Source organism: Caloenas nicobarica, chromosome 19 (genome assembly GCF_036013445.1).
Source record: "Caloenas nicobarica isolate bCalNic1 chromosome 19, bCalNic1.hap1, whole genome shotgun sequence".
Taxonomy (NCBI): Eukaryota; Metazoa; Chordata; class Aves; order Columbiformes; family Columbidae; genus Caloenas; species Caloenas nicobarica.
In genome coordinates, this window is record NC_088263.1 from 10408793 (window position 1) to 10434969 (window position 26177).

Consider the following 26177-nt stretch of genomic DNA (forward strand, 5'->3'; position numbering starts at 1 on the left):
GCTGCTTCATTAATTAATTTGGCATAATGTAATTTGATCTCTGCAGATTTTAACTGTAATATCATCAGTGTCTTTCATTCTTCATTTGGAGTTTAGCTTTAATAGTTTAGGGAAATAATTTCTCTCTTTATTAGTTAGACAATATCACACATTCCGCTTCTCACGATAACTATGGTGCAGCTTTCGGTGCAGCCATGGCTGTGGTTTGGTACATCCCCAAATGTTCTACACAGGTATGCAAGGAGGGTAGTGCCTGACACACAGGGTATCTATACAGCTTTTTATGCTACACAAGAGAAAAATATTTGAAGGAGAACAGTCTGTTGATAAACCCAAACTATTTCTTAAAAGTGTTAAGTAATATTTTCTTTTTTAACTGAAACTGGAGTATTTGAAGTGGCCTTGAAAAATACAAAGCTGGAATTCAGACCTATGTATTACCTGTTCAAACATTTAGTTAGACAAGACATAATAAAATCATGCCATATACAAGATTGTCACAGGTATATGAGATTATTAGAAAAAAGCAATAAAAATATTCTTTAAGCTGAAAATAAAATCTCTTACCTTTTATATCACGATCTCAGCTTACAGTCACTACATTTCTGCTTATTTTATACAAGTGCATATGGCTATGAAGGTCCGGAGAGAATGAGAATAAAGTGGTATTAACCTGCTGAAAACTGCTTAAAAGTCTTAAGCTGCAACATATAGATGTTCCAATACCATTAAAAAAAAAAAAAAAAAAATCACCTTTCAGTTATTGCTGATTCACAATCTCAAAATATCAACATACAAATATTTAAGAGGAAAAAACTCAGTACATTTATAGCAGCAAAGTTTTTTGAACTGGATGTTTACCAGATAACTATGTTTTCCTATCACTGGTGATGATTTTAAGAGACACAAAAGTAATCTATTGGGAAGTCAAGTTCAGGCCTATCCTTTTTATGCCTCATATTAATGATGTGGGGAAGAGAGAAAGAATACATCATTTAGTTAGATTTTGGAAAAAATATATATTCTATGTTTTTTCTTCTGCCTTTTTGCTACATTTCACGTCTGCAGACATGCACAATGGTACAAAGCACTACTGCTGCAAGAGTGACCATTGCAAGTCTTTGTAGCAATTTTTATAGGAACCGTGCAAATACAGTCATAGTATTAAAATTTTAAAGTACTTAGCTAGTGAAAGTGCAGTATTCACTGCTTAAAGCAGGCACTCTGCTAGATTTTGTTTCTTGGTTTGGTGCTTGTTTCCCCCCCCGACACTCCCCACCACACCCATCTTTCCCTTCTAGTGGAAAGAAATAATCAGAAGTATATACACATCTATTGCTATGTACCCAAAGAAAGGACTGTGGCTTGGAGTAAGTATTGCTTTTCATTAAATGGAACAAAATTCCAGAAGTGAGAAAAAGCATTTAAAAAAAAAAAAAGAAAAAAGAAAAAAAGAAGGAAAAAAGTTGAGATTCCATGTCTGAAGTTGAGAAATCTCAAAACGAACCATGTTCTTGCTTTTAAGACATGTACAAAATGCCATTTCGAGCCACACAACCTGATGGTTCTAGAAGTCAGAGAAGAAATCTTGAGGGCCCAAGTGAATAATAAAAGGTGCGATGCTGAGAGGCTGGCAATAGGGACTGTCAATGAAAAAACCACCTACAGTGGGAAAAGAGCAGAGAAGCAAAAACTTCATGTTAATTTCAGAGAGACTGGCTGAAGCTAAAGCTCCATTTAAATTTCTCTGCTCTTTCAGCTGCAAGTGGAATTTTCATTGTAAAATGGGCACTTTGAATTCTATGAAGGTATTGAAACATCTAACACTTCCAAGGTTACCACTTTCTAAACAAAGAACTGACAGCTCATTCATATTTTCAGTAAAGCAGAGAAATGTAAAATATGCAGCAAGGGGGCAAGTTTACAATGTGGTTAGTAACTCCCAACGAATGACAAAAAATAAAAAATGACTTCTATAAATCATCTGAAATGACTGCCATCATGTTGGAAAAGAGCATAGCGCCCTCCTTGTTTTTAAAATAAGAACAAGTTATTCAGCTTATGAATGTTCATTGAATAGAATTGGTTCAGTGAATATTTTGTTTGAAATTTTGCGAAGCTAGGGATTAAAAAAATAACTACAGTTGCCAATCAGGGGAACTCCAAAAGGGGAGGAGGGAGGGAAATCTGTGCAGAGGCAAGATTCCTTTAATGAATATTTGATTAAGAAAAATGGGCTCTTATCAGCCATGCTTTTTCTGCTCCGTGATGGCTTCCTTTCATCCATAGGCCAGCAAAATATATTGTGATTTACGAGCACCACTCATCTGACGACATCCCCAAGACCCTGCTCTTTTCTTCAACACTAGCACATGGATGATGACAGCAGGCTCACCACTACTTGTCAATAGATCTACAATTTTTATTAAAGTACCACCAACGCCAAAGGAAAGTTAGAACTATGGCAAAAGAAAAACCATTTAAGATGTAAACACATTCCTCAGCACAAATACTTAGCTTAACAGCTGCAGTTAATTCCAAAAAAAGCAGCTTGTTACATATAAGCCACGGCTTATCAAGCTTTTCTAATGTTTCTTTCCCTATAATGGGGGGCACAGGGGAGGAGGAACTTTACGTTGCTTTAAGCACCACTCTTACACTCTCTTGATATACAAAGCTCTCCCGCCTCAGCAGCGGAGTCTGTTGGAGAGCAGAGTGCATCAAGGCAAATCTTTTAAAGAGCTTGAACTAAAGCAAACCTACTGAAAAGCAACGGGTGAGGTCTGAGTAGAGAAGTGCAGCCAACAACACTGCTTATTTTGTGGGGTGATACCTTAATAAAGACTACTTGGCACTCGCGTTAGAGCCCGCAGCAGTTTTTAATGCAGAAGTCATGGAGCTGGGGCCTGTCCTGGAATTGCAGACAGGTGCACGCGCTCCTCAGCGCAAAGAAGATTCTCTCACTTTGAGCACCAACCCTTAGAGAAGTACTGGCCTATGGCTGAAGTGTGTCACTTTTCACAGCAGCACTCAACAAGAACTGGGACAATTAAATAGCGAGTTTCCATGGGGACCTTGTTGCTGCTTTAGATTCTTGTAAGGGGGAAAGAAGAAGCCTTTGTTTTAATATAAGATTGACAACTCAAATGCTTTCTGTAGAAATGGTGGATGGAAAAATCAATGGTGGGCAGACAATCTTAAAAGTGAAGAAGGCCACAAGAACAAGTGCAATTTTTTTTTTTCTTCTTTTTTTTTTTGGTAAAAACAGAAAAGAAAGGAAAACAAGCAGCTTTTGAGCTCTAAAGAACCTGATTGTAACATTACTGATGTCCTTTCTCTGGGCAATACAGACTTAACTGTGCATCCCTGTAATTACATAACAAGTCCTTCTGTGGGAACTTCCTTTGTTTAAATACTTATTTCACAGAATGCAACCTAATACAGAGAGACAGCCTAAGATTAACTCCATTTGTTTTGTTTGTTTTTCAGTATTTTGTGCACAAGTGAAAAGCCTTCTTGGATAATTAAGACTGTCTCTAAAATCACAGTTACAGTATGCTGATCTCAAAGATTACACGGAAACTCAGGTACTGATGCTTAACTATAAAAAATAAGATAAAACAATATTTTAACCCATATTTTACTAAGTTTATTACACACCATAATATTTACAAAGTTAAATGTTAACTGTAAAGTTTCTATTGTGTGGGGTTTTTTAAAAAAAATTTATTTTTTTTTAAATAACTGTGCCCTGCATTTAATAACCCTACAACAAGTACAGGTCATTAACTGAATCTGTGTGACTGCATCAGGAAACAGGCAGTACTCTTGTGTTACAACAAAACAGTTTATTTCTGATCAGTGTTTTATATTCTATACATCCTTCACAAATTTAATTTTACATAATCGGATACTTCATTTAAAACGTAAGATTTAAGCTTCTAGTTCTTCCCTATAACAGAAGGCTGGTATAAGTTATTTGAAAATGAGGTAACATTTCACAGAACATTTTTTTTCAAGTTTTAGAGAACTAAATTTGCATTTCGTTAAAATCAAAAAGTAGGAAAAAGATGTTTCTTTACAAATGACTTTGCTCAAGTATGTGTTCAAAGAAAACAGGATAAAAAGGCTTTTTTTTTCTTCTAACATTCTGTACTGTACTGTGTTGTTCAATCAATAGGAATTAGCTTCTGCCATTTGCTAAAAGAATGAGTAGTGGGGAACAGGATATGTTGGGAATTTCATAACTGGTAACAGAACCATTCTCTTGGGTAAACCTACAGAGAGAAGAAAGGGAGAGGACTCTAAATAAGTTTAGTGATCCAAAAAAGTCAGACAAGAGCTTACAGTATTGTTCTCATTAACCTTTTCCATATCAGTCAATCAATGTGATTTTAGGGTGCAGACACCCATAAACAGTAAAACTTCAACACTTTGCACTAATTTCCAACAGACGATGAGCTTAATGTTTGCTTTTATTTTTGTTTTGGTGTTTGGTAAAATTCAAGTAAGCAGAACTCTCAAAAGCAGTGTGTGTGCTTGGACTTGAAGCTCTATTTCATAATCTTTATGATAATTCATCTCTACTATCTCATTCTATGTTGTAATTTCATAGGCCAGTTACAGTTGCAGACACTCTAGACAGGCACTGCTGTGCATAAAAGAACTCACAAGGAAACTGTTGAGCAGTTTTGATAAGCATCCAGGTAGGTCAGCCAAAAATCAAGCACCTACACTAAGTTCTGCATCTGTTTCATTATTCTGCATTTCCTCTCCTGTATTGAAGTGGCAAATCTGGAAAGATTAATATCTGCCTGATTTCATGATTATTAGAGTTCTTGTGGCCTCGCAAACTTCTGCACAATTAAAAGGTTTTTTTGATCTTGCCTATTTAAATTCTAGTATTTAACCTACGTATCCATTTAGAAATCACAAAGCAGCAACAGCAGGTATTCCAGAGCACCAGATGATCAAAGTGAAGTTTCCCAACATGCAACAGCTTACAAAGGCAAAAAGACATGTTTACCTTACAGCCAAAAAGCATTATCCCAGTATTCTGCATCACAATCGTAAGACATTAAAACCAGAAACTCTTTATGTGAAAAATGGGGGCATTCATTTCCACAATGCTTTGAAGTCAGTGATATGTCACATACACACAGCTAAGTGATTAAAATCCAGCTCCCAAAATAGGAATCATGGGGAAAAAAACCCCACAAACCAAAACACAAACAACCACAAAACAGAAGGAATGAATGAATGAAAAAAGCAAGAAAAGCTGACAGGAAAGTTGGTAACAATTGTACTCTTTCCTTCAGCAGGGAAAAGATTCCTCATACGTCACTGTGTGTCCCTGCTTGCAAAATTACATGCGTGCAGGTACCACTCATCTTAGTTACAGTCAGTGGCTATTGCTTGGAAAGAACCAGAGGTATTTTTTTAAAAAAAATCTGTATCATTAAGTAAGCCCTCAACTAAATTTCCTTTCATTTTTCCTTGAGAAAATGTATAGTTGTTCCTTGTGTACTGCAACACCACGAGAACACACGGCCGTCAGCTGCTGTTTGTTAAAGCACATGGCCAGTCAACAGGGCAGGAGTTCTAAAACCAGAGAGGTTTGCTTCAATTTTGAAGGAAGGATCCCACAGTCTAAGTGATGTCCTTGGGCACATTCTCCTTCCCCTTTCCATTGCAGGAGTATAAAATAGGACCAGCTGATCTTAGTCACGAAAAGTTAACGTTTTCAATAAAGCAGCAGCAGCATTCTTCCACTGTTTATAGCTTGTACCTCTAAAAGAAGGTAATGAAATGAATGTTTCTAAATATTTTAAACTTTTATTATGCTATCAGGGGAGTTGGTATTGCCCAAGCTATATAAATTTGAGAGGAACAAGTATTATGAATGCTACAGAATCTAGAAAATGAATAGCAAATTGCAGGCTTAGTTTCTTGTATGAAAAACCGCAGGCCTAGGACCGTACTCAACTTGTGATGTGAGCAGCAGGGTTTGACCCGGCCCGAGGCCAGGCCAAGATGTGGGACTGGCTCTGGGGGACTCGCTCTGTGTGTGCCCGGACATATCACTGACTCCAAACTGCTTTGCTCCCATTGCCACATAAACCTCATTCAAAGTAACCAAAAGGGCCAGTTAGAGGTATGCATTGTTAGTCTAGCATAAAAAAAAAAAGCTGCCAGGTAGGGAGAAGCCGAGTTAAGAAAACCTTTCCATCAGAGCTCTCTGATTATGAGTTTATTTTACAATCTTTGTGAAACCAGTGCTTTGCCAGCCTAATATCACTACGTTTCTTAATCAGAAGCATTGTGGTGAATTACCATGTCCTCGCTTCCTTGCAGTCTGTGCGCTAACGGTATCCGCTACACAAACCCCATTCTGCTTGTCCCAAGCAGCAGTGTTTTAGCCTGCAGGGGCTGGGGGGAGGTGTATATGCACATACTGTACTGGAGATTTCAGAGAGTTGACAGCATTAAGGGAGCTTTGTCCACAAGCCACTTACACTTGAGGACAAACGTTTCGACGTTACTGTAACGCCATTTAGATAAATATTGGTCAGAGAGGCTGCAGTAGGCCCTTCGGTAGTCTTTGAATGGAGCACAGATTGGCTGTAAATAGTAAGAAAACGACTTCAATTCAGTTTCAGTATGAAAGGGAACAGGCAATTAGAACAAGCAGTCCTTCCACAGGTCAGGCAAAGCATAGGCAAAAAAAGCTACTCCAACCAAAAAAGAACCACAAGGTTATGGCATAAAAGAGTTGTTGTTGTCATGGTGTAAGAGCTTTAATCTCTTTGAATTTCTGCTTGGACTGCCACATTTCGACTGCCACAACAGTTTCGGTATTTCTAATTTGTTAATTATTGGGCTATACATACCGTAAGCTGGTGCAGCTGTACTGTACCCATATGGTGCTCCATAGCCTGCAATAGAAACAGATGAGGGATGGGTTTCATTTCCTACAGTATCTGCAGACAGTGTTTACACAGCGGCACACAGGGAGAGAGCCTTTCTGCTACAGGAGGCAGGACCACAGAAAAAACAAACTCGCATTTGTATGTATAAATATTGCTGAAAACACTAAAATTGTTCTACGTGGTCACTTGAAGAACAAGCTACCCAATTACTTTATTAAGCCTCAGGATCAGAGTTAAATTGCTAATTTCATTTCATTAGTGTTTTCTTTCAACTGAAACCCTTAAATCTGTATTGTTTGAGCATAGGGTGGGCATGATCCAGACATCCCATCTTTGCTTATGTTCTTCCTAAAATACAGATACAGTCTAATGCAAAGAACGGTAATTTTCCTCAACTCTATTATAAAGAACGGAATGCTAGATACCTGTGGCAGACACCCACATCGCCATCAGTAAAGCTCCTGTGAATTCTGCTTTCTCTGCCATTTCTAACAGACAAAAAAGTTTCACAAAGGACATCTGAACACCTCAAGGCAAACAGGGAACAGTATCTTTTTTCCCAAAGAACTAAGCATGACTCTGGAGCGAGACAAAAAGCACCAGTGGTAACACCAGTCTTGGTTACTACATCTCACTGATTCATGAAGGCTTTACAGTTTGTTTTTCTGGTGGGATCACTTGTGTCCATCACAAAAAGCAAGAGATTTCTGAGAAGAATAGGGGATGAAGAGAAATAATCTGCGAAGGCCAAGGCCAATAAAAGCTTAACAATTACAGTGACTGGGAAATTAAACCTATTTCTGGAGTGATTCCATGCTGGCAAGAAGCATGCCCCTGGCAGGTTAAAGTGTCTCATAAATGACTCCTTGGGCAGAAAGACAGTTCCAAAACCAATGTTAACAGCCATTAAAAATGAATTACTTGTTTTTAATATTTATAATTACATCAACATACAGGAACAATGAAGACAACACGCCGTCGACTGTGCCAGGAAGCAACTCTACCAAACAAGAGGGCTCTGCTATTAGCATGTGTGAACCGCTGAGGGGCATGATCAGAGCTCAGGCTGTCATCTGAAAACCTGAGCATGAGGAATATAAGTTTTATTTTTGGAAGCTATTTGATTTGTTTTGACTAAGGAATCTCCAGCATTCTTACAAATCTGTGATTCTTATTCCCAAGTAAAAGTAATGCCTAGATCCCCTTCACATCACCTGCAAGACTCAGACACGCTGTAGAGTCACAAAGAACAATGGGCTTTGAAAAGTAAGGGGAATGAGAAAGTCAACATTTTGTTACAAGTTTCTTGTGTTTACATTATAACACTTTAGGCTCTTTGTGCCTGTCATATTACAAAACAACACAACAAAACCCCCTATGCTTCAGCTCTTCAAGCTGGAACAGTTTTGCCTCTGTGGTAGCAAATCTGCCCCGAGCAATCAGCAATGAGAGATCATGACCAGTGACTGGCCTGCTCTGTGTGCTGAGTACCAAGGACAAACATGAACTGAAGGCCCTTGGGTTTCAAAAGATGTTTCTGCTAATCACAGCAACTTGGCAGGGATGATGAATTAACTGCAGAGTATGAACAGAAATTCTTTTGGTTTTGTTTTTTTGGCCACCACAGAAGTTACTAATAGATGCTGTGCTCACATACGCAGTTCAGGTAGAAAGTTTGTGGGAGCACAGCAACTCCCAAGCCTGCCAGCTTAATCTCTACAAGGGTTTATTGGGAAAGACGCTCCCAGTGCTAAAGGGCACATGATCCAGGAGGTTCTTAGCTAGAAGTGTTTGGGGAATTGTGCCATGACAGTGAACTATGAAGAAGACATAATGAATTAATAAAGCCAGGAAAGCCATTATGCCCATAACCGTGTGCTCTGTACACACCAGGCTTCAAGTTGTACACTCATACAGGACAGGCACTGACAGTTTTTCAGCTCTTCTGATGTACTTAAAGCCTCATGAATTCTGCCTTCTCCTTGATCTTGAATGATTAAAGCTGAGGACGTCACTTGCGTGTGACTGACATACATGGAAAAGAACACCCCAACAGACAAAAATTAAACTATTAGTGTCATGCCTTACCTGGTGTTATGTATCCAGTTGCAGCAGCTGCCCCAACAAATGCCCCTCTTGTTAAAGCACCTCGTCCTCTACCTCGAACAGCCTGGACTGCTGCAGAAACAGCTGTATTGACAACCCCTTTAGTCTGCCCAGAGTAATAAAAACCAGCAATTCAGAAAGTGAGTGCATAGCTGGAAATACAAGGCCATCTGCATTAAATCATCATCTTTTAAAATGTCTTCAAACATGCTTGTTAAAGGCAGAATACAGAATGGAAAAGTACTGGCATAGAGAATGTGACGACTTAGTTACAGAACAAGAACAAACAAACAAACAAACAAACAGAGATGTGACCATTGACCATTTTCTTTTGTAAGTGCATTTTATGATACATTCTGCTCCAGCGTGAAATGGCAAGAAAATCCTAATTCTAACGTATTTGCACAAGAGAGACAAATTGTAATCCTCTGGAGGAAAAACACTGTTGATTAGTTTCTGATCTGTTCAAACTTAATAGCTTTGAAAGATCATTGTGGCTGTTAAACCTAATGGAGGAGACCGAGCTTTTTATTATACAGGTCTTCCTCGCCAAACAAAACGGCTCACCTGAAAAGGTGCAAAAAAGTGCAAAAATCTCAGCTTACTCCAGAATTTAGAGTTGAGGCCTTTGCCTGGCTATACATGACTTACCCCTAAGCCTGCGCATCTTCCAGGAACAAGGAGCATGTTGTGGCTCTGGGCTGAAACACGGGACTTCACATCATCACTGCATCAACCACTGACCGCACTGTACCTCCTCAGCTGACCAGCACCTCTCTTTGTGCTTCCTTTTCTACTATATTTCCCACAATATGGTCCCAACTATCAGATTATATTGTTATACTACAGTTATTATACAAGAATAAAAATAGAAACCTTACATGTGTGCATAAAACAAGAGACTGAAATCAGTGGTTTCCTGCAGAAGTTCCTGTATCATAAACCAACCCAAAGTTGTGATAACAGAGCAGTCTAAAAAGCAAATAACAATTCTTACCTGAGGAAGAATCTTCTTTTTCTTGTTGTTTGCTGCGTTAGGCCCAGAAAACAGTTTTTCAAGTGCTGCTAATGCAGCACTTGCTTTTGCTACTTTCTTATTTGGGCCTGCACCTCTGAACTTCTGCCCATCTACTTCTACCTGAAAATTGAGACATGAGTTTATGCCTAGCATTTATCCTTAGGAATGCCATGCTGCACCCACTGCTCACTGATGTGCCATCCAAAAAGAACTGATGTGTCAAAAAAAATCCTCAGTGTTTTATGTGAGAAATTGCTGTTGCCTCTAGATGATGAAGTTGATGAAGAATACTTAAGTGATCCTGTGAACCAGTATATTGCAGATATTGGGAATCTGGAATGTACAAGTGCAATTCAGCAAGGACCAGTGTATCTATTTGATACTAAATTTAGCCAATATGTGTGAGCTTCTCAACACATGAATGATATCACTACGGAACAGGGGTTTTAGGATCATTTGAGGCTCTCTTTATCTATCCCTTAAAGCAACATCTTTGCCAACACTGTATGTACACGACTTTAGAGCCCAGGGCTACTTGAGACATTGCACAAGTATATGAAGGAAAGAAATCAAATTAGTTTACCCACAACTACTGTTATTCTAAATACCCCTGGTAAGCTGGCAAAAGGAGATTTGAATCAGGTCACTGACATGCAGTTACCAAATATGTTTGCAAAATTTGCAAATCAGATATTTTTGTCAAGCTGTGGATCTTCTACTTCCCTCCTCCTCCTCATGTCAAGACATGATGTAGTTTGGGGCTGTCAGAATCTAGTTCTAATTCTTACTGTATTTTCCTAAAGCAAAGACATTCCTTTCCCTGGTCTAATCACCACAGCAGCAATAAGAGATACAAAAACCTGAAACTATCACTACCAGATATGTGCATTGCAAAAAGCAAAACACAAAAACTCTGGACCATAGCAGCAAGCAACTCCAAAGACGGAAGCACTGTTAATAAGACCACCTACCAACAACTCCATAACCCTGTTGCACTCACCTCCATCACAAAGCGCTTGTCATGGCTTCCACCTGTCTCAGAGATTAGTTCATACTTCAGACCTCTTCGTTTTTCATTGAGCTCCATCACTGGGTTTTTGCCACTTGCTGTGAGTATAGGACCCTGAGTTCTTACCTAGAGAGACATTTACGGTGTTGCTTTAGAGCCTTCATCTCTTCAAAATGCGGACAAATATCTACAGCATTGTGGCATATGGTGCCACATGGGCAGCCACTTAGAGATGGCAGCACAATCAGTGTGTCGAGCCTCTGCAATAGCTTGTTCCTCCCACCACTCGCCTCGGCAAAGCTTCCTGGAACAGACCTACAGCAAAGGTAACGCTGCCTTGGCTTCAGTACAACATGCTGTGCTAGAACACCAGACGGGAAGTCGCTTCTCTAAAATACAGCAGCGGGACAAACAATACTGTAAAAGAAGTCACACCCTCTTTATTTCTATTGGTGAGAGCTGCTGTCCTGGTGGCCTGGCACAGCATCCGCACAGCACCAAACATTACACCGGCTGCACGTGGAATTTAAGCCCTGAGGGTATCCAAAGCTGAAGCTGAGGCCATGGTGTCAAGTTCCTTGAAATCGAAGGCTTTATCACTGAAAGGACAGATTAGCCTTCCCAACCTTGCACACATCTGCTCGATCTAATTACGTCCTGGCACTACTGAGCTCTGACTGAAGGAGTCTCATATCCCAGGTCACATGTTTCAACAGAAATATCTGTAACTGTTTGGGATGTGAGGAAGGTAAAGCTGAGACCTCAGCACACCAGCAAATCAGCCTGCATCAGAGTGCATTCAGCTACAGTTACAAATGACTACTCACTAGTGAAGAAAAAGATAATGAAGGGATCAAACCAAAGTTTTCAAAAGCAACATCTTATTTTGGATAAAGATCTGGAGTCCTGGTACCAGGACCTGCTCTTAGAAAGTAAGGTGTGTCAAAAGTGTAAATATGGAAAACCGGAGTCGTGCACCTTGGGAAGTGTCTTGGTCATTCTAAAAAGCTTTCCCAGTCACAGGACCGTACATAAGCTGACTAGAAGAGACAACACCCATCTCAAAGAGTTTATGGTCTTATGAGGATGAGATGGCTGCTCCACCTGAAACCTCAGGAAAGGAGGCACCAGGATCAGTTATTTGTCCACAGGGACACAAAGTCTATGGCAGATCTGAGACTGAAAACTCTCTCTTCATTTCTCATCCACCACCCTAACTATAAATGCCATCCCCTTCTGAGAGAAAAAAAACCAAAAACAAAAAACCAAAAAAATCCCCCAAAAACTCCAGCACCCCTCAACCCCCCAACCAAATAAAAGCGCAAACCCCACAACGTCTCCATCACTTGTACTTTTTAATGCAATACTCACCTCTAGGGTAGCAGAGGTGTCAGCTGTGGAATTTCCAGTATTATTGCTTGAGATTGAAGACACAGTTTCATTTTTACCTTCGGTATCTGATTTTTCATCAGAACTCACACACTCCACATCTGCATCAAAACCAGTTGGATACCCCATGGCCTGTAAAACCTACAACAAAACCACATGAAATGAACTGTAAAATAGGCACCAGTACAGAAACAAATACAAAGCTGATCACAACATGGAACAATGCTGTACACTTAATAAAGGCTGATTGCTTAGAAATGCATTTCCGCCTGTGTTAAAATGGAGAAAGACACAATAACAATGGGGGAAATAGTTCCAGGCTTCCAAAAGTGAAATTAACATGAACAGAAAGTTCGGTCTCAAAGATAGCAATTACTCATGAGCATCATTCTTCACACAGAACCAAGAGTCTGAAAAGAACCTGAACCTCCCCAAGAACAAAGTTTGCAAGAATCACTATGTTACAAAACCAAATTGAGAACCTCAGAAGTAACTCCAGGCTCAGCTCTCACGCAATCATGGGACATCTGGCTGCATTTTCAGGGCTTCTAAACTTTAAAAAGGTCAGATCTAGAAACTGAAATGGGCACATTATTCCATCTTGTAAGTGTGGGAAAGCAGGATCCAGATCTCCTAGGGAAAAAAAAAAGGGGGCAGGCAGGGGAAGCCAGTCTCTACCACACCATCCATTTCCTCTTGGCTTGAATCAGGGATGTTTTGAAGTGTAGCCCAAAATTTGTGTATGTGTAAATTTAGAGAAAACAGAGCTGGGTACACAGCAGCACAGATCTGGCTGATGCAGAGAAGTTCAAGGGCAGAGAAGTCACAGCTTTTCAGGGCAAGATTTCTATGACTTTTTTTAAAAGACTGCAGGGAGGGAGGCAAAATAAAAGAATGAGGCAGAAGGTCTGGAAGGACACACATGCAGAGAGCTACTTTTCCTGGAGGAATAACACATTCCCTTAGATATTTCTGTACACTTTGAACTTGAAAGCACACGGGACAATGGGATTTTCAAAACTGAAATCAAAGGAAAGCAGAAAGTTGCCAGATGAAGCTTCTAAAAAGGAAATTCTTGTTCAAAACAAAACGAAGCACAGAATGACAGATGGGCTTGTTCCTATCAGAAGTGCAGTTCTATTAAAAGAGGTTCTCTTCCACATAAATTTTCTGCAGGAAACTTCCATTTCTTCCCAGAAACCCAGCAGGCTTGTTCTGCTTTAGCAGTCTGAACTGTCCTCACACAATACAACACGGATGTTCATGTTGGGCGTTCCAGTCTATCACTGTGTTACAGACCTAAGCTCAGCCACGTAGAGCACCTACAAGAAGCAGGCGCAGGTTAACTAGTACCGGAATGATACCAGTCCCATACTGCAACACTGACTGGAGACCAATCAGTTCTGTACACTGTTTCCCCCAGTGTGCAAAGCTGCCCTTCAGACACTGAAGACAGGAAACAATTCCATGTTCCCAGGAACTCCCAACCCAGAGATGGACACGGCGAAGGAAGAGGAGAACAAGGGAGCCACCAATATGCCATTTTTAAACCAAAGGGAGGAAGGAGTAGAACAGAACAAAACTGAACCCCTCAGCCCAGAACATAAGCACCACATTCAATCCATTGTCACAGGAGCTGACCTGCAGAGCCCTGGGACATTCTTCCTCCACATTTGCACATTGTCCCTCTCCTCTGCTGGTATAAAATCAGGGATGCTCTTTGAGCCATGCCCATCTGTGTTTAGAGTACACAGTTAGCAGCTCAGCTTCATCCAATTTTTTTTAATTTTGAGGTTGTATATCACTAGTTTTAACCATAATTCACACTCTGTTCCAAGATCTGGGGTTAACAGGTCACTTCAGGCTGCCTTACCTTTACTGCCACGTGGAGCTTGGCTGTTTTCTTAGAAGGTCCTGATGCTTCATATGTTGTACCATCAACATCTACAGACATTGTGAAGACTGGGGCATGGACCGGACCAGACTGCGATAGCAGCTTATACTGAAGCCCTGGCCTGATTTGGTTGAGCCTCATCAGAGCATTCATGAGATCTATTGCTTTACTATCTAGTACTAGTATTAGACAGTAGAAAAGAGGGTGGGGGAAGAAGAGAGGGAAAAAAAAAAAAAGGAAAATGAACAAACCAAGATGAACAGAAAATAAACAGTTTGCATTTCAGTGTCTTCTGAAGGAGCAAAATAACCCCTCGGCCTCTTGGAGGTTGAGTATAACCCTAACACTGGTACATCTTTAATAAGCCATTTCATTCTCCTTTGGGTAACAACTATAATTACCCATTTTCTCATATTGTTAACACGTTTCTTTTGCAGCTAGCTATATTATTCCTGGCTGCTATAAGAGGAGTAACAAATTTTATAGGTAGAGAGGAACCAGATCCAGAACTGGCACCAAAGTAGCACAATGCAAATAGCCCCCAGAACTGACTGGCTGCCAGCAGTGCTGAGAGACTTCTAGTCTGTGCAGATACGCAATGTCAACATTTTGTAGATTAAGCATTTTATTTTTCTTGTGAGAGGTCTTGAGAGACCAACAACTAGCTCAAGAAGGGGAAGAATGCAAAAACGCAAATCTTCACACAGCAAAGTCACTGCAGTATTTTGAAAAAAACCCCACCTACAGGGACATTATCAATAAAATACCTCAGCTGCTCGGGCAACTTAAATTTTACTGTATCTTGATGGGGAGTCCCATTTAAAAATGCAAGTCATTCAGTTAGTAAAACATGTCAGGGAAAATTCACAATAAGAGAGGCGTTGGACGCTCTGAATGTGGGGTAATAGAGATGACAGTTTTTGTGCCAAAGACTTTTTCACATGCTATTCTACACCAACACAGAGAAGCTTTTAAACCAGCTCCCACTGCGCAGCAGATCTTTGATAACAGAGGGGAGAGGTGTCGCACTTACTTTTCCTCAGATTACGCTTCATCTTTTTATTTGGATCTTTATCGTCCCCGACACTATCTTCAAATGGTCTCTTAAGAGCAGATGAACCTGTACCTAGGGTATAAATTTCCTTGTAATATGGATATGCTATTAGAAAAACAAAATTCCATAGCAGGAGTCTGTTCCTTCCCATACTGTTCCTTGCATATTTATAATGAAAAGAACTCGACCATCAGTCAAAGCTTTCTTATTGTTACACATAAGCCAATATCAGTTTATTACTCACTGTACCATGCCATGCCCGATATCTGTTTCCAACATCATGTGTGATATAAGGAGTGTAATTCTGCAGTGTTGTTTTTTACATTTAGTCCAAGGCAAGGACTGCAATAGTATTGTTTTTACAAAAAAACCCTATGGAAATTTATTTTCATTATATATTGTTTTCTAGGAAGAACTCTCGAGTAATTCTTGTCATAGATACTCATCATTTGCTTTTTGACCAGTTTAAAGTCTCTCCTTCCCCAGCATAAGAATCATAAACACTACTTTTACTCTTCGGACCCCACTGATTTGTGCCTAAAGAAGTCATCAGCTGTACTCTCACTGGACTGCTGCCCCTCTGGTGGTACTTCTAAGAGAACAGAACTGCCAGATTTTCTCCTAACAATGAAATATTTTTACAAAACCCCACATTTAACACAAAGAAAAGCCTTTACCTTGCATTCACAGCATATAACTTAGGAATTTCACCCATTCTAAATTAATCCCTCGTTTACTGCCCAATTAGTGATTTTTGGAGCAAAAGCCACCTACCTTCTTTGTCAGTTACTGACCAGGAATATTTCTGAAATGACTTATTTGATGGGAGGGGATCCATTTCCAAGATCTTATAGATCTGACCAAAGGCCGATAATCTGAGGGCGTGCTAGAAGGTGACAGTAGAAGCCTAAGTTACACCACAGCACTCTTTGCTGGTAGAGCACCCAGCTGCTCGGAAGTACAAGTTTTCTACCTGTGCACTGTGCGTAATGGCTTCTTTTTGCTGAACTGTCATATAGGACAAAGCATCTGTTGGCTCCCGCTCACAGGGGTCGTGCAGACCAGGGCCTCCTAGGAGGGAACAAGGCAAAGCAGATTGTTCAGAGTAAACAAGAAGCAACGTGAAAATGGGGACTGATGGACACTGCAACAGCCCGTCTCGGTCTTCAGCGGTACGGGATTCAAACACCGGACAACGCAAGCTAACCCCGAGGTTTTGCTCCCTGACAGCAGTCACCACAGAACTTACCAGGGTTAACACTGCACATGTACAACAATGTGAACTAAAAGCAGTAGTTTAATAAAACAAAAAATTCAGATAGATATGTTGATTTTGGTAAATCTGTAGAAAGCAGATCATTGTTAGGTTTGTTTGCAACCACTTAATGAGATGGGGTTAATTTATACACAAACCTTACATTCCCCATTAACTTCTACTGCATTGGAAGTACTCATTCAAACAGTTATAACTCTGCAACTTTCTTTTTTTAAAAATTTTAAACAAGAAACCATTCATTTTGCTCCAGTGCAGGTCAGGAGTTCAAGGCAGGCATTTTTCATCCAATCATTCAGCAACAGCAAAACGTTAAGGCTGTCTGATCAATCTTTTGTGTCCCTGAGGTTAATTTGGCCCCTTACCAGGAAGGAGAATTCCGGATGCCAAACACTCCATCACTCGTCGCAATGCTTCCCCAGCACCCAAAGGTCTGTTACAAGTACCTATAGATTTTTCACATAGAAGCTCGAGCGGCTAGAAGACATTAAATTACAATTAGTGTGGACACAAAGGTAACTGTAACTGCAGTTAAATACAGAGGGGTAGAGGGGAAGAACATTCCCATCAGCTTGCTTCAGTTGGAATCCACTACGGCTCTGCCAGAGACATCCATTCCAGGGACAATTCATGGCACATGGATTTGTTCCCTTTTGAGGAAACCAACTGCTCTCCATTAACTGCCCAGGAGGTCTAAAAGGAGAAGTCTTCTAGAGCCAACTCAGGCAAATGTTCTCCTCCTCTCCCAGGGTGCTCAGCTCCACGGGAGAGCAAACGCTGCCTCCCCGCAGCTCCAGGCTGTTCCTCTCGGGTTCTGCAGCGTCTGGCCCTCCCCAAAGCTGCTAGGGTGAAATGGCACCTCTGGTAGGAGCAGCACTGCCATGGCAGCAGGATGGTTTTGAAAAGCTAAACTTGGAAGCAACATGTGGGATTCTATACAAATCCACGAGGATGTCCAAGGCCCCACAATATTGTGCCTCTTTCCACGGTATCTGTACCTCCTACAGACTGAACAAATACTCACATTCTCTTTCCTTCCTATACGCACTTTCTACTCAGGTAACAGAGGTGAGCAAAAGGCAGTGGGGTTTAAAGAGGAGTTCCACACAATGCACTGTGTGCTCCAATCCAGACACTGCTACAATTTGCAGGAGATCCCAGACCTGACCTTGTGGCTTTCAACTCTTGCTGTACTTACCCATCCTTTCAGGGGTGCCCATGTGGGGACTCTGTTGCACAAATCCCGCAGAATACGAAGGACAATTACACATGATTTTAGTCCATTTGCCCTGGCCTAAAACAAACAAAATGATTCCAATACACCTGCAAAAACCTGGCTTTCAATTTTGCTTTTCTGTTTAAATGCACAGACTTCTGGGATAGATTTTTTAAAAAAAATATTACTTAATACTTCATCAGCTTCATGCAAAATAAAAGCAGTTACATTAAATACTTCAATTTAGAGAGACATATGAAAAAGGAAGCGAAATGTCAAGTTTGCTTTTGTAGCCTCATGACAACTCTAGACCAGTTGGCCGTCTCCCTGTCACATCTGCCCTGGTACAGTACAGCACTGCATTCTGAGTTCTAGACCCTTGCTCTATTAGGGACTAATCAGAAATTAAAGAGGCATTAAAATTAAAACTGTCTCAAATTAAACCTTGTAAGGCTACAATAACAACAAGGTAAGAACAAAGAGCCAACCTGAAACCATTTGGCGTGCCGCAGAGACGCCAAGGCCTCCAGGCATTTCTGCCTGTCCAATAAGTCCGGAGGATCTTTCATCGCAACATTATCTACTGGTAAAAATGGGATAAAAAGAGACAGATACAATTTGACCAAGGGGTTTCTGTCACAATACAAAAAGAGCGGCAGCATCTCAACGAGATAATAAGACTCCCAGAATTTAAGTGCACTGTGTTATTTAATTTAAACAAGCCATTAAAAGTAGTAAATGTGCACATGTGCAACAGAAGCAAAGGCATTCACATCTTGTAAAATAATAGTAATAATAAAGATGGCCACTGCTACAGACAATCTGGGATCTTATTAAAAATGCAGAACACATTTCAGGGCAGAAAATAGCTATATAGCACTTATTTTTGTTGGGCTGTATTTGGCTTCTTTTTTCCTCTTCTTTCCCTTCTTTGTGACTTTTATTCCACAAAAGTGGTACAGAATTTCAGAGAGACAAGCTTCTTTTCATGACACTAAGATATTTTGGGTGGTACTAAAAAAAAAAATCTGTAATAGGTAGAAAGTGAAGTTATGTCCATGCAATTGTTGAGAATTCCAAAGAAGAACACTGAATATATTTGAAGTGTTATTGCATGAACAGTACTAGCCAATATAATTCAATGAAATAAATATACAATAAATTCTAGTAAGAAAATTTACAGTTTGATTAATCTTTCATATAAAGAAGTTTGGTAACTTCCAGATTATTAATGCGTTAGAGAGTTAGCCCCCTCCTGTAAAAATCAGAGGAAATTCAAAGAAGGATTTGAGAGACAAGACACTGATATCTTCTGCAGAGGTTTACACTTTTTTATTTCTCCCTTTCTCTTTTTTTATCCAGCATGCAACAAACTGCTTTTAGCAGTCACATCCAGTTCTATATTGAGGGACATTATGCATCAGTCCTTTCTTTCCTGATTTTATTTTTTATCATAAGGAGTTATTAGCATCCAGATTCTCTGGAAGCTCTGCACAAATGACAGATTTTGCATATCTGTGAAATCAGGTTAAAAATATTTTAGTTTTTGGCTGACATGAAAAGAACAAATTGGAAGAACTAAATGAATCCATGGCTCAACTAAAACCTTGAATACACTCTCCTTTGAATGCACAATTACTCTTTATTTCAAAATAAATAACTGGGAAATACAGTCTTTTCATTATTCATAACAATCAATTACTCCAGCTCTTGAGAGACCTATGCAGGTCTGGACAAAATATCCATTCTAAATTGAAGACTATGCTAGATAAGCAAAATCCAGCAAGACATTTAAAATATGAGGACAAGTTAGGAGAAAAAAGTACCATTGGTTTGTAGTACAGTTTATTAGTAATGCCTCAAAGTACTGTTCATAGGTTTCTTTGGATTGCATTGGTTGCACGTGCAATTGCATCTTTAACGTTAAGGTCACTTCACGTCCTGTGCTGTTCAGTGGGAAGGTTACTCTGGTAAGAGCACATTATGTTATGACGGATAAAAGAGCCCAAAGCCAAAAAAAACCCCAAACCAACCTACAGCGTAAACCTGAAGAAAACCAGGTATCTTGTCTGACAGCTCCCAATTGCAGTTGGCACCTGCTGGCAGCAGGTGACTTCAGTGCTATAAGCTTATTTTCTAACCCCAGTGAACTTCACAGCAGATATTTGCATTGTTTCTTATTGCCCTCATCAACGATATTACAATATTGGGATTAATCACTCCTCTTGCCTGTTTTCCAAATACAAGCTGCAAAATTGGATTTCTATGAGCAGAAGTTGGATTTCTATGAGCAGAAAAGGTCACTCTGAAACACAAAACTTGCTTCTAAATTTCCTTTGCAGTTTCATTATTTTCAGGAGTAGTGTTTTGCAGCACACTATTACTAAATGTACATCTATGTAGTTCTGTAAGAAAACTTTATTGTGGACAATATAAACATCTGCTTAAAGCTCATGTATTGTATAAAACAACTAGTCAATGAATGATCAGAATCTTATTTTAAAACATTAGAAATGGCAAAGGTGACTGATTGCAAAATCTTTAGTTTATTGCAATGAACTGGGACTCAAAATGCCAAGGGACTTTTAGTTAGTATTGTACAAGGCTTTGCTAATGTGTGTTGCAGCCATTGACAAAGTAAATTAATTTTTCCTTTCAACTACAAAACATAAATAGAATATGCATCATCTGTCATTCAGGTGAATGAAAAGGCTTCTCTATTCTCATAATATTTATTTTCAACAAGTTAGAATCTTACTTTTTCCTACCGGATTAAGGCTATTTCCAAAGATGTAAATTACAAATATCTTGGAGAATTTTGCCAATTGCAAATTGAGTCCTAGTGGCCTGAGCACCTTTTGCAGATGTTGCAGTCAGCCAGCTTTTGGGTGCAAGATTCTATTAAACAGAAAGATGAAGAGAACAGGCAGTGGAGAGGGCGAGCGGCTTGCAGCAGGCTCCCTTTCGACACCCTCGGGAAAATGGCATGTTTCTTCATGCTCTGCCAGTCAGGAAAGTGAGACCAAATCAAAATTTTTAAATGTGATTGCAAAGCTTTCCTTTTTTCCCTTGTGGTTTGAACAAGGAGTTTAATAAAGAGTTACTAATAAAGCCCTGACATTAGCTCACTGTGTGCAACACAGAACCAATCCTTCAGCAATTCTCTCCCGACTTGCTGTGTTTATTCTCTTCACACAGTGGCTGCAGCTCCTCTCGCTGGAGCCCTACATGGAGCGTTGCCTGCTCCGAAAACGGCAAAGCCAGTCTCTGGCTCGTGGCCCCTTCAAAGCACTTGGCCCCTTGGGCGCGTGTCCGGCCGTGCAGGCGCAGCAGCAGCACCCGCAGCAGCAGCACCCGCAGCAGCAGCACCCGCAGCCTGGTTGTGCGGGAGGTGCTCAAGAGCAAGGTTCGTTTCAGCCCCGCTCTGGTAAATGAACTTGATTATTGTTAAGCAAACTTGTTACTGTACACTCAGTAACAACAGCTGATTTGCAAGCTACGAGGTTCTGGTCTGGAAAGCCCAATTTATATTTTATGCTATGACTAAAAATTCAGTTTCTTAAGAAGTTTGAATTTTAAACAGTTGCAAAATGTAGGAATTTTAGATGCTTGACTTCTCAACATGAGAAAGCAGAGCTTTATGGATAGCCATTTGTGAGAAACACCAAAATGCACACACACATTGGTCCACTATTTATTTTTGCTAACAAGCAGCAAAAACAAATAGGACAAACACCACATCTTAAACATGAACACTTTTCCAAAGAGGTGGGGACTGAAGAGAAATCCAGGAATGTTTTTCGATGCGTTCTGACATCAGGGCATGAAGGCACACACAGCATTCCTACAGAACAACGGGGACCCCGAGGCCCCTGGCCTCGCCGCCTTGGTTAGAGGAGAGATTAGTGCCCATCCCACTCAGCGCAAAATCTTGGTCAGCTGCCCGTGGGCTCTGCTCCCAGAGCGGCACCTGGAACCCAACGGCCCATCTTACATGGGAGATAAAAGGCAAGTCAACAAGCAGTTTAAGCTCCTTCATTCAAAAGCGTGTATGGAACAATGCAAAACAGTTTTTAAAACTGCACAGACAGTGTATTTACATTTGTTGGCATTAGTCAGGGGTACTGAAAAAATACAGCAGGACTTTCTTTGGAGATCAAGGTATTTTCACTTGACAGTTTCTCCAAGTATCTTTCCTTGGTATTGGATATGAAATTTTTGGTCTAAATTTGAGTGAAAGTGACCTAAATATGGTTGGAAATATTATGGGAAAAAAGTATCCCCTCCCCTTTCAATTTACTTAGTGACACCTTCATAGTGTTTCATATACCATTGAAAAGGAATATGATAAGCATCTCTGTTCACTTGTTGATGAATCAATGTCAAAGAACCTGGGCTTTAAACCAAGATCCATTACCCTATTAACTATCCTCATCAGCTGTACAGAAATGACAGCGTAACACCACTCCAAGAGGGGTAGTAAAACCATTTTAAGTTTGAAAAAAATTAGTAAAGAATTTTGAAAAATATTTTAAGATACTGAAACCAAAATAGAACACTTACATTTTAAATATAGGAAAGCATCAAAATTCAAATCCACATTCAGTTTAAGATTAATTCAGGAGTCTCTACAGTTTACTGCCACAAGATCACTTTTTGCAAGAAAATACTTGGACAGAAGCCTTTGTGCAAAACTGTATCCCCTTGTGAGACTCTTACAAATCCTTAACATTTGTTCTGCACTTTGTGCTCTTTCTCACAAAATTGTATCAGCTGCAACAACTACAGGGCTGATCTCAGCATCTTATGGTGAGTTGAAGAACAACTAAAGTAATATGCAATTTATTTTTAGTGGTCTTGCAAAAGAGCATGGTTATTAATTTGAGAATAAACAGACATTGCAATAAGGGAATCTTTGCCATTCATCTGTGTTGCAGGATTTTTCTGCATCTAAGTGCTGCCAAAGGGTTCCAGGTCATTTGAGAAGGGATCCGTCCTGCCATCGCCTCCAACAAACCGGCGAGAAGCTGACCAACATTTCCCACAGGTCGGGATTTCAGGGGAGAAGGGAGGAAGCAAAGGGCTTGTGGCGAGTCTAGAAATGGGAGGAGAGCGCCAGGGAGTTCCCTCGCCCACACGGGCCCGGCTGCCTCGTTGTCATGACAGAGAGTGGCCAGTTGGTCAAAGGTCTGACACCATCCAGTGGCAAAGTTTCTAGGGATAGGTTTGGGAAGCGGAAGCAGAAATTACTGTCAAGATTTTTAAAATAAAGTATGGCTACATTTGCTCTTCTCTATTTCTCTTGGTTCATTTCCAACCTCACTGGTACTACCAGTCAATATTCCTTTAACAAGGGGCATGTAACTATATGGACATCACGCAGTTAGGGAGAAGGAACAGAAAGAAACTAAGTTACAGTTTTCTATATCTATTTTGCTCTAAGGACATGAGGTACAATGTTCAATTCAGAAGCAGAAGTGCTGTATTGTAGGCACTGTAACTTCAGTTGTATTCCAGTTAGGAAATTCTTAAAGCGAGAACATACACATATGTATCATCACTTAATCAAAATTGAGGGCCAGGACAACATACTTGCGAGCTTTGCAGGAGAGTTTTGTGTCTTTTTTTATGAGAAACAATTTTATGAGTTTTTCAAGATACTACAAACCAATCCCACTTGACTGACTTAATTTGATAACAAGACTGTGCAGCGCTGGGGTGCTCAAGAATTAATTAGCAAGTCTGAAAGAAAGGAGAACTAAGATCTAATTGTATGTCAAAGTTAACACCGTAGCAATACTGCTTGCAAATGAAAACTGCGTATTTACAGGAAAACCAAGTGACTGTCTTCTTTTTAAGGCACAAAATTTGGCAATAGCCAGTCTAGTTAGTACAGGATGCACAATTAAAAACCTGCTTCCCAATTAACCCTGTGCTGCACAGTCAGGGCATTTAGATAGAACAGTCTTAAAAAAAGTTAAAACGCTCTGTGTACCTCCTTCCTTCTTCTCTGCTTCATCTCGAATGAGAGGGGATGTAAGGATCACCTTCAAAGTTAGCTTGGGCTCCTTTGTGTTACGAATAATAATAGCTGCCTCATTTACATGCTCCTCCACGAGATACTTCTCTTCTGTAAGTTTCTGAAAGTCACCAATAAAGATTTCAAGAACCTTCCAATCAACTGAAAAACTGCAGAATCTGTGTGCATATGCCTTTTAACTAATGAGAAGCCTACAGGACATTGCAACAACAATTAAGGCCTTGCCTCCCTCATTAAAAACAAACAGAAAAACCCCAGTAACATGCTTAAGAAGAAAGGTCTGCAGCAAATTTCATGAGAATACTAAGTAATCCCACTATATTATCACTTCTTTTTTTAATAAAGACAGAAACTGCTACTTCATAGCTGCTACTGTGTGAAATACCACCAGCAACTTTTGTCAACTACACACCTCTCCAGTAATGCCGCATCTAAACGTACCAGCTCTCGTATGCACAACGACCGACACAGCCGTAACCATCAGTGCAAAGGGATGACGGATGCCAGCGCAGGAGCTGCACTGGCTCATGTGGCCCATGTACCTGCCATGAATTATGACCAAATATACCTTGGCCATCTCTTACCAACCCCAAGTTATTCTTCAGATGCCCTAGCAACAGAGATGTCACCACGTCTCCAAACAGTCTATTCTGATTCTTAGCCACATATATCATCTATATGACTTATTTTGCAACGAGCTTGCCCCTTGCTACAGTTCAAATTCTCATCCTACCTTTGGCAGCCATGTGAGATACTGCACCACCGTCCCTTTAAAAATAACCATTAATGTCTTAAAGCATACACTTCCATTTGGTCTTGCCTTTTTCCAAACTAGATGATTTTAATTACATGGTTTTCTAGGTGCTCATTCTCATTTGTCTGATTTTCTCCAGTTTGTCCATCCATCTCTCTCACTCCCTTTCTACACAGCACTTGAAACTGGATGCAAGATCCCACTACCACCCACTTTCTCTCTAGAGAGCACACCAATAAATCCAGTGTTTCTTAAATTGTTTTCCATAATTTTTTTCTTGCTTATATTTCTTTCGTAGATAATACTACAAACTGTCTTATCATTTGTTCCTTTAATGTGCATTGTAACAGTTATCTCAAGTGATCTGTATCTGCAGGTCTTTCAGTAGTTCTTCGAGACCTCTCTTGACCTCCAAAATTACAAAGATAACCACAGATGGTTCCAAGTCCTAAAGCTGTTCCTTGTATTTGTGAGTTTGCTTCAGCAAGACCATATGGTTAGAACATATCTAACATGTATTTTAACAACTACTTTCCCTGTTGTGATCTGCACTCTTCCAGCTCCTTTATTGTTGGGATGAAAATGTTTAAGTGTTCTGCTTGCCAGCAGCCTTCAAAGAAGCAAAGCAGAAGCCGTTAACATCTCTGTACCTCATTTACTCTTTTTGTGCACTAATGCACCCATACCTTCCTTCTCCCTCCGGTACGGATGTGTCTGCAGAACCTCTCGCCGTCTTTCATGCCCACCATCGCTGCAGCTTGTTTCATGAGACAGACTCCTCTTACCTCACCTCTTCTGCAATCCCTTCCCTCATAGTGCTTCCCCATAGGATGTTACCTACTTGTCCCCTGGATTTGTTGCAGCCTCTACATCTTGTAGTTTTGTCTGTTCTGTTGCTCTCTCTTTTTTTTGAAGCATATGCTAACTTTTCTTATCACTTTCAACCCCTCTTATCTCACACCTCACTACAAACAAGTAAACTTTACTCTTTACTCAATGCATCCCCATCATTTCCAACAAGTAAAATTTACTCTTTACTATTCAATAGTTCCTTAGCATTTTCAGCTATAGGTAGGGCCACATCTGCAGGCATAACATTATCTCATTAGAACATGCCCTTTATGTGAACAAATGAACAGTGAGAACAAACAGCTGTCAAGAATGGTAAAACGTGGAAATAAACACAAGGCAGAAAAGCAGATCAGGAGAAAAGCAGACCAGGTTTGGCCACAGTCTGGAGAGAGGCACTTGCAGTGGAATACTTCAGGGCACTGTTTCTCAGCAATAGTGCGTGTCAGTCTGGAAGCTGGACTGATTATTCAGACTCAGAACTCTGCCAGAAAGGTATTATCCCTTGCTGCTCTAAGGAGACCAATATTAGCTGTAAGTGCTGCCTACTGGATGCCAACATCAGAATTAAATCACCATAAATAAAAATAATTATGAGCTCATGATCAACGTGAGCTAAAATGAGCAACCACCTAAAGTGACTTGT

The 26177-nt window shown here is 40.2% G+C and overlaps 1 protein-coding gene across 5 annotated transcripts in view; it reads right to left on the reverse strand.

The window, feature by feature from the left end:
• Window positions 1-26177, reverse strand: part of STRBP (spermatid perinuclear RNA binding protein) — a 60493-nt gene that overhangs the window by 9158 nt on the left and 25158 nt on the right. For 2 of the 5 annotated variants that reach the window (XR_010607274.1, XM_065648575.1), the window contains exons 5-18: window positions 23884-24028; window positions 18377-18471; window positions 17871-17966; window positions 17038-17149; window positions 16373-16470; window positions 16174-16285; window positions 15379-15471; window positions 14325-14524; window positions 12434-12592; window positions 11054-11188; window positions 10033-10173; window positions 9018-9141; window positions 6891-6935; window positions 568-632 (exon numbers count right to left, since the gene is read on the reverse strand). Coding sequence is in view for 3 of the 5 variants with exons in the window: in XM_065648575.1 (XP_065504647.1) it covers window positions 610-632; window positions 6891-6935; window positions 9018-9141; window positions 10033-10173; window positions 11054-11188; window positions 12434-12592; window positions 14325-14524; window positions 15379-15471; window positions 16174-16285; window positions 16373-16470; window positions 17038-17149; window positions 17871-17966; window positions 18377-18471; window positions 23884-24028 (1578 nt within the window). In the remaining 2 variants the exon portion in view is untranslated. Of the gene's footprint in view, window positions 1-567; window positions 702-3971; window positions 4278-6890; window positions 6936-9017; window positions 9142-10032; window positions 10174-11053; window positions 11189-12433; window positions 12593-14324; window positions 14525-15378; window positions 15472-16173; window positions 16286-16372; window positions 16471-17037; window positions 17150-17870; window positions 17967-18376; window positions 18472-23883; window positions 24029-26177 lie in introns of those variants that run through there. The other 3 variants (XR_010607275.1, XM_065648574.1, XM_065648573.1) reach the window with 3 other exon arrangements.